Source organism: Prunus persica, chromosome G3, assembly GCF_000346465.2.
Source record: "Prunus persica cultivar Lovell chromosome G3, Prunus_persica_NCBIv2, whole genome shotgun sequence".
In the NCBI taxonomy this organism is placed as follows: Eukaryota; Viridiplantae; Streptophyta; class Magnoliopsida; order Rosales; family Rosaceae; genus Prunus; species Prunus persica.
The window spans coordinates 8,629,075-8,638,451 of record NC_034011.1 but is presented as its reverse complement, the minus strand read 5'-3'; the positions used below and the strand labels follow the sequence as shown (position 1 = coordinate 8,638,451).

Below are 9,377 nucleotides of genomic sequence, written 5' to 3'. Positions count from 1 at the left end.
TTTCGAAATCAAAACATGTTGTCTGACTTTGAGAGATAAAAACACAGATTTCGCCATAAATCAAGCACATATAAAACAAGAAGCACTAATACACAGCTTGATAAAAAGTTGAGGTTCTTCTATTAATAAGTTTGCCTTGTCTTGTATCATCGAAATTATCTAACAAAATTGTCCCAAAAACATGATGATTTTATAATGCACAAATTTTGACATGCATGATTATAATATTATAACATATTATACCTATACTTTAAATAATCATCTTAAAAGATTTCAAACATCAGAAACTAGAGATCGATCGATGCAAGGATGAAACTAGGTGCAGCAAAAAAAGATTTCAAACATGACAAAACGTTTTCTAGAGAAATGACCATGGTGAAGTCAAACGATGAGTACAAAGACAACTATGTACCACATAGCGGCTTAGCTCAAACAAGAAATTTCAAAATTAAAAATTAAAAATCATACGAAGCGTATAATAATTTATTAGAAATAAAAATAAGCAAGAGAGAAATATTCGAAACATTTCTTATTTCGCATCATTAAGAACTTAACAAATAAGATATTACATATTAAGCCGATTGAAAAACCACATAATTATTGATTTGTACAACATATTATAGGCATTTAAATTAATTAACCAATTAATTTTCATTGTTTGAAAACCAATTGACACCCATGTCCTTAACAGCCCTTGGAGAAATTTCGTCCATCACTTTCTCTTGGCCTTTGGGATAATAAATTCCAGTCCTCTCATGGGGGACCCATAAATTGCTATCATTTTCTCCCATATGGTTCTTGTGCTTCGCTTCATCACCTTCAAACTTCTTGGTCTCACGAATCACATCCGCTGAAGAGCTGTTCTTATGAAAATGTTTTCGACCTATGGGTCTGCATCGTTGTTAGAGAGACACACACAATTTAGTCTCTCTTCTTAGCCACTTGGCTCGTCTTATTTATTAATTATTAATCAACATTTGCTTTAAAATTATTGTGGAAGTTAATCAACATATTTCAAAATTGAATATTGCATCTTAACGTGGTTTAGATTCATAAACAACATATGCAAATAAGAATTTATATCGTCAGCGGTTTAGATGGACAATCTATTAACATAACATATACAACATGTTACTTAAGTGAGATGCAAAAGAGGAGGAAGAATTGAAGTCGGAATGCTTACTTGAAAACTATGGTGTTCATGGTTTGTGCCCCTCTTGCAAAAACCGTTGCCATTTCCTTCTCACTCTCTCTTTCAAAGTACTCAAAAAATGCAGTTGGCAGTTGGACAGTCGTAGCTTGCATATGCAGTTCATAATATATAAAAGAATTGAGGGGATAATCTGATAAAATAAAATAAATAAATAAATAAAAATATAGAAAAAAGGAAATGGGAGGGAGAATCATAACATCACCATCACCATCACCATATCCTATTATCCATTTCTCCCTTCCCAATGCCCAGTGTAGAATTTTGTTATGGGCTTCAGTATGTACGTCTCTTTCTGTTTTGAACTTTGAAGATAAATAATTTCTTTCTGGATTACGAAAGATACTTTGATCATATATAGTGGAGGACCTACGTCAATCATGGACTTTGCTGTTGAACCCTTCACCATCACCTCCATTCATGTGGACAGAAGTTCGAAATTCCTAGACACCCAATGAATATTTGTGTAAAACCCCCTCCCTAATCACTTGTACTAAAAAAGATTTAATGAAAAACAAATATAACAAGAGTAAACAAGACATTAAATATATTTTAAGAGCCAATGGTGTCTAGCCCAATAAAAAATAACATAGACTAGCACATTAGTAGTCTTAAGTTAAACCCCATAGGTGTGTTTGAGAATACCATTCCCTTCCTAACTTTGGCAAGAAAATAAAAATACTTAAATGAAATAAAAAGCCTCTCCATAATTTTCACATCAAATCTCTATATATTTCTCCACCTGCAATTTCTATCATAAACGTGAAAAAAAAAAAAAAAATTCGTCCAAAAAAGGGGGGGGAGGGGAATTAGCATGTTCTGAAGACTCTAAGTTACGTACAATTGTTGGCGATCCAGGCTAAAATACATGCTTATGTTATCCTCAGTTTTAATTTTCATGCTTATGACAATATTTTTGTACTATTCATTTGTGTATAATATTCTGCAATATTTTCTAGCCCCATAATCAAACTTCTAATTCCAGTTACTCACATGGTTAGGTTAATATGCAAGAACAAAAAAAATTAAAAATGCAAGAATTTTATTGTTAGAGCCTTATATATAGCCCTTATATGAGGTTTATTTTTTAATCGTTCAAATTGGTTAGTCTAATACAACGGTTAAAAGATAAAATCTCACCTAAAGATCATATATAAGTCCCTCACTATAGAATGATTCGATTAACATTACCGTATACTTTATTTTACTTAGGTCAAGCCCAATGGGAATTGTAAATCAGGCTGAACCACCATTGGGCTCCAAGATGTAGCAACATAAGCGGAAAAGCCATCCCAATGGTCCATTTTTTGGGCTATAAATCCCCCAGCCCAGCGGGAGGGATGCAGCCACATACATAAATATAAGAAGCTGGTTGTTGAAGATCCTGAAACTAAACTGGGCCCCACGCAAAGGAAAGTTAACATCTAATGTCATTATTTATATGATTTTTTAAATAAAAAAAATTATAAACATATAATTGATGTATTTCATTTTAAGAAAATTACTTGGGTCTTAATTAATTAAGCATATTAACTACAAATTAATTAAATAATATTGGAGTTGATATCTAATCAGTACATATGATATATACGCTTATCTTATAATTAAAGCAAAGCATTTCTTCATATATAAAATACTAAGTCGTTTAAGGATGAAAAGTTGAAGTGAACTTTGTGGAGTTGGACATTTTTTGCCCTCCGCTCTTTCATATTGTTTGGATGTTTGATTGTATAATGTTTTCAAATAGTTCATCATTTCTTTCCTCTAATTATATTTTTTATGTTTATAATTTGAATTATCTAGTGGAAAAAAATTCAAATTAAATGGGTTGGTTCTTGGGCCCGAGTATGGCACGAGCACGAGCACGAGCCCGAGCCCGGCCTGGACCATTTCAATGTGGACATGGGCTTTTGGTCGGGCCAAGATCAATGATTTTACTAAATGGGCCAACACGGCATGACCCAATAAATTAAATGGGCCGGCCCGGCCTGGCACGAAAACTTTAAAAGCACGAGTTTAAATGGGACGGGCCCGTTTGACACCTCTATTCTCTACCCTAAGTTCCCAACTAAATCTTCCCCACAAACCCTCAACATGGCTGAAAATTTTATTCTCTTCCCTCTCCATCTCTGATTTTATAAATTTATTGTTCTTGGTATATTTAAACCTCTGTGTTACATTCTTTTGTTTGATGATAATGCCTAAAATTTTTATTGAATAATGATTTATTGGATGGATGAATATTTATGATTTTGTGTGTGGATGATTTATTGGATTGGATGACTATATATGATTATTTGATTTGTTGAATTTAGGGTTTATGATTAATTTTGTGATAGACTTCTTGTCCTCTCTCTATTTGTTCATTTGTCTTAATACAATTTGTTTCTTTAAAAAAAAATGGTTGATTGTTTGGTTTGATTAATTCATGTGTAGAATTATGGAACGATAAGAGGAAAGTAATAGAAAATTATCTTTTAGTGTTATTTTCATCTTAAAAAAAATATCAAAACTTTTACACTAAGACCCCTTGGGGTAAGAATCCTGGATCCGCCATTATATGGTGGAGGACCTACTTCAACCATGGGCTTTGCTGTTGTGCTAAGCTTTACTATTTTTCTTTTTTCTTTTTTTCTTGTTACACAACTTTACTGGGGTATAGCTTAGCTGGTTAAGCTCTTCCACCTCAATCCATATGGTGTGGGCAGAAGTACGAAACTCTCAGGCACCCAATGAATATTTGTGTAAATCTCCCTCTCCTAATCGACTGCACTAAAAAAAACTTAAATGAAAAACAAACATAACAAGAGTAAACAAGACATTAAATATATTTTAAGAGCCACGGTATCCAGCCCAGTAGAAAATGGCATAGACTAGTACATCAGTAGTCTAAGTTAACCCCCATATATGTGTCCAAGAATACCATTCCCTTCCTAACTTTGGCAAGAAAATAAAATACTTTAATAAAATAAAAAGCCTCCCCACAATTTTCACATCAGATCTTTATCTATTTTTCCACCTGCAATTTCTGTCATAAACGTAAAAAAAAATTTCGTCCATAAAAGAACAACGTGAAAAAAAAAAAAATATTAGCATATTCCGAAGATTCTAAGTTACATACAATTAGGGGTGGGCAAGGTCTGGTTCGGGATGGTTTTTGCCTCAAATTAGAACTGAAATCGGTACTATTTACCTTCTATGGTTCGATCCAATTTTAACAAAAAAAATTATAAAATATGTTGAATCGGTTTCGGTCTGGTTTTGGTCCGGTTTGATTTTGAACCAAATTATTGTTATTATTATTATTTTTGTAATTATTTTTTGATTATACAAATTTCAACCGAAATTTTATTTTTTTGGCTTGAAAATTAACAAATTATCTAATTTCATACAAAAAGAAATATTGAAGCTAGAAAAGAGAGATGTTTTGAAATTGAACTTGGGTAAATATTAGTTATGAGATTAAAAATATAGCATTGGATATAAATAAATATTAAAATTATATATTTTTTAATTTGGCCAGTTCGATTCGATTCGTTCGATTTGTTAGGGTATAGAACCGGAATTGGAACTGGTTAAAATCGGTTCGGTTTGGTTTTTGAATTGGGTTGGACTTTTTGATCAACACAGTTTTTTTTCGGTTTTTTCTTGTCCAATTTAGTTCGGTTAATCGATTCTTCGGTTCCGATGTCCACCCCTACATACAATTGTTGGTGATCCAACGACTAAAATACATTCTTATGTTATCCTCAGTTTTAATTTTCATGCTTATAACAATATTTTTGTATTATTCATTTGTGTATGATATTCTATAATATTTTCAAGCCCATAATCAAACTTCTAATTCCAGTTACTCACATGGTTAAGTTAATATGCAAGAAAAAAAAATTAAAAATGCAATAATTTTATTGTTAGGGCTTATATATAGCCCTTATGTGAGGTCTAATTTTTCATCGTTGGATCAAATTAGTTAGTCTAATACAACAGTTAAGAAATAAGACATTAAGTCCCTCACTATAGAATGATTCATTCAATTAACATAAACGTATACTTTATTTTACTTAGGGCAAGCCCAATGGGAATTGTAAATCAGGCTAAACCACCATGAGGCTCCAAGATGTAGCAACATATAAGCCGAAAATCCATCCCAATGGTCCACTTTTTGGGCTATAAATCCCCCAGCCTAGCCGAAGGGATGTGGCCACATCAAGCTCTAAAATATCGGTGATATCAGAAATATCGGTAGTCCAAAAATACGGAAATTTCGATGGAAATATCGGGATATTATCGATATCGATAAAAATGGAATAAAAACCACGAAAACTGTAAGAAAAACTTGGAAATTTTTATTGAAACTTTGGAGGATGCTTATTTAGTCAATTATTTATTAGTTTATCACAAAAAATTGGAAGGAAATGCATTGCATGATGGATTTAACTAATTTAAGTTGATTACATAGCGAGCTGACAAACACTGTGAATGTAGGAAATATGTAGTAATTAATGAAAGAAGATTAAACACACCACAATCATTTATATATAATGATTTACTACAATATTTTACATTTTATACATTGCATGGTAAGATACATAAGTGACTTAGTACTACATAGAGTTCTTATGAGGTTCAAATTTTTCACTATCTTTATCATCTCTATTTGTAGAGTAATTGTATTGTGAAGAGTAGTCATCAAATGATAAATCCCCAAAATAGTTTTGCATGTAATTGTTAACATGCCACTCATATGGATCCGAGATTGGTTGACGCTGTCCATGAGCAAAATCATTTGAAGACTGAGTCTTGAATTCTTTCCATGAGCTGCTCGATTCCTTCCGAAAAGGAATGAGATATAAAGGATAGGAAAATGGTTGGTTATGAGTATAATTAGAGTTACTACTTCTCACTCCAACAGAGTCCGAAGTTATAGATAACGAATCATCTTCTTGACTTGACAAAATCCCCTTGCCTCTTTCTCTATGAGTAAACAGTGCAGAATGGCCCCCCATTTTTATACAAATTAAGAAGAAATTGGTTTCAAGAGTCTCATTTTTATACGTCCCAAAAAAAATAAAATTAATGATATACATGTGTGAACTTTGTCAAAGTAAGAAATGTAAGGTTCATCATTCCTTGCCTATCCATGTCTCAATATTCAGAAGAAAAAAGAACTTACCACTTGGACGCCACAATACAAAGCAAACAAAGGATGACTAATTTTACAAGAGGAAACACCTTGAATCCCCTTTGTGTTTTTTTCCCTTTTTTTTCCTTTTTTTTTTCCCCTTTTTTTTTCATTACATCGATATTTTCGATATTTTAGCGATATTGTAACAAAATATTGCTGAAGTGTGAGTGAAATTATCGATGTCGATATTTTCCGATATTATCGTCGATATTCTTGATATTTATACGATATATGCATGGATACATTTCGAAATATCCGTGATTCGAAAAAACGATATTATCCTTGATAATTCATTGATATTATCGATATTTTAGACTATGGGCCACATACATAAATATGATAAGCTGGTTGTTGAAGACCCTGAAACCAAACTAGGCCCTACGCAAAGGAAAAGGTGAAGGCCACATGCAAGCTGGAAGCCACTCTCCCAGCACGCCTGCACATTTGATGACAGGACCCGATCCAAATTCCGCTTTGGAATCCGAGTCAGACCCTGTGCGTGTCCGACACCTGGCAAATGTCGGGCACAAAAGACCTATTTGCCCTTCTAAACAAAACACGATAAAACGACAAGGTTGACTTCTACCGAAAAATCGGCAGAGTTTCCCATGTAACTGGCTCAATACCAAAACATTCACACCTGCCAAACAAGTATACATATATACAACCAACTGCCAGCATATGTATATATACATTCCAAGAGATCAAAACGCAGTCTAGGGCAAAACATCAGAGCGACTGCTAAGAATTTACAAAAGAGTGAATCTTTGTACAAAATACAAATCCTACATCAAAGAAAGGCGCGGAAGATGGGAAGTGGCCCGGTGGTGGATTCCTGTGCACGTCTACTGCCTGGGGGCGCAAAACAACAAGCAGGGTGAGTGGACCCAAAACAAAGCGTACAAAATAATATATGAACATACTAACCCCACTGTAAAAACAGTTATACAAACTAACTTATTTTCTTTATTTCTGAAATCAATGCATGTATATAACTATACATTTGAAAATAGTTGAAAACTATCACCTAGGTGTACCCCTATTTCCGTCAAATCCTTATACCCGTCAATTCCTTGCATCACCATGGGTGACACATACTCGCAGGTCTCAGTGACACGAAGTCAGTCTGAGCCGCAACTCGCAGGATTCAGGGTACCGTAGTCCACCTTTATCCGCATTACTCGCTCCACACGAGTTCGAGTACCAAGGAACTCGTGGGGCAACTGTCAAGCATGCTGACTAAACCGAAGGTAACAAATATGAACCGAAGGCAACATTTAATAACTGGGTACAAGGTGATTTAAGAAAATATAAAGTTTCTGAAGAAAATTTGTTGAATAATTAACTTTCTGTAACCTTTAAATTTCTGCTGCCATTTATCTGATAATAAACAAGAATATCTGTTCCTATATTCTGTAAGGAAAAGTCACTCGGCAGCATGCAACATAAAATATTTAACAGAATAAAACAGCTGATAATTGAAACTGAACTGCTTAAATTCATTTATTAAAACAAAGAGTCCACTCACCGATAGTCTAAGCTCGCTGGACCTCTTGAAGGTCCCTCCTGCGGGTCAACTGGTGCCCGGGTGCCTGAGTCAATGACCATAATATTCTATTAATACAATATAGTATTAAATTAAAAACCCTACCCCCGGCTCCTAAAAGTACGTGCGTCAATTTAAAGTGATCCCTATGCCCATAACAGCTTTCCTTCCACGTGGGATCGTTTAGCGGTATCTTGGGACTCAAAAAGCGCTAAAGTCCAAAAAGTCAATCCGGAACCCCACGGGTACCGGATGCCGCTAGAAGGTCCAATATATTTAGGACACATGTCCCGAGGGTATTGGTGTCAATCGGACGGTCGGATTAATTACGATCGTGTAATCGCATAATTTCTAAACCCTAGCCCTAGGGTTCACGTTTTCGGAGTATCCGGGACTCCGATTCACAATCCGTCGAATCCTACACGTTTCTTAAATTATCTGGAACAACATATCTAAAATTGATTACGATCCAACGGCTCAACAGTATTGAACCCGATAATCGCACAATATGAAAAATCCGTTCGGGGCTCAAACGGACTCCGAATCGAGATCTGCGAAATCCAACGCGCTCGTAACGACACGAGGGTCACAAAATTGTACAAAATTACTTCACCACCCTTGCCCACACGCCCCAGCACGCGCGGGCAGATTTGGGTGTCTTAAGCGATTTCGGGTGGTCGAAAAATCTCGGAACCAGGAGTCCAAACTCCTATCCGAGATAAAACACCCCATTTGGAGTCACTTTTGTTCTTGGACCTACCCCAAAAACTGACCGGAAGTGGCCGAACACAGAGGCCGAAAGTCGGCCGAATTCCAATTTGCAAACTGAGCTAGCTACGGTCAAAAGCGATGCAAACCTACCCAACCATCAGCTAGAGCATGAAAAATAGCTAGAAAACCATACCTTACTCGACAAATTTGGAAGAGAATTGAAGGAGAACGAGCGGTTGGAAGTTTTAACAAAACCGACTCGTTTTTCACCGTTTCCGGCGGCTGACGGCAGCGGCTGGCAGCGGGCTGGGCTGGGTGTGGTGGCGGCGCGACGCCGGTCGTTTTGGCTCCGGTCTTGCTGCTTGGAATGGCCGGTGGTGGCGGCTCTAACAAATGGAGGGCGACGGGAGGGAGAGAAAGAAAACAGAGAGGGAGGAGGGCTCGGAGAGAGAGAGAGAGAGAGAGAGAGAGAGAGGTGAGGTTATATAAAAATTTTGATTTTCCAATTTATCATTTTGCCCCTCGTGATATTTTAATCGTATTTTCTTTGTTAAAACTCCGATTCGAGCTCACTTCGTGTCTATGAACTCGTGTCGTCGTGCTCTACGCAACGGTGTATGTGGGAATTGTCAAATTTCTTTTCGGTCAAAAAGTCAACTTTGAGTTCATAATTTAGTCAAGGGCAAAATTGTCTTTCCGCATAATAAATTACTAATTACATGTGA

General features: G+C 35.6%; 1 protein-coding gene across 1 annotated transcript; it reads right to left on the bottom strand.

Annotated features, from left to right (window-relative positions):
• Window positions 530–1,736, bottom strand: LOC18784415. The gene is made up of 2 exons (XM_007217459.2): window positions 1,184–1,736; window positions 530–891 (listed from the first exon to the last, which is right to left on the bottom strand). Exons 1-2 carry the CDS (start codon window positions 1,405–1,407, stop codon window positions 645–647), a joined length of 471 nt encoding a protein of 156 aa, XP_007217521.2. The 5' UTR covers window positions 1,408–1,736; the 3' UTR covers window positions 530–644.

What these genes read in the sequence shown, in the direction of transcription:
- LOC18784415 (XM_007217459.2), bottom strand. Translation starts at nt 1,407, where the DNA reads ATGATTCTCCCTCCCATTTCCTTTTTTCTATATTTTTATTTATTTATT. An exon ending in ATGAACACCATAGTTTTCAA is followed by an intron (nt 892 to 1,183) that starts GTAAGCATTCCG and finishes ACAACGATGCAG; the next exon opens with ACCCATAGGTCGAAAACATT.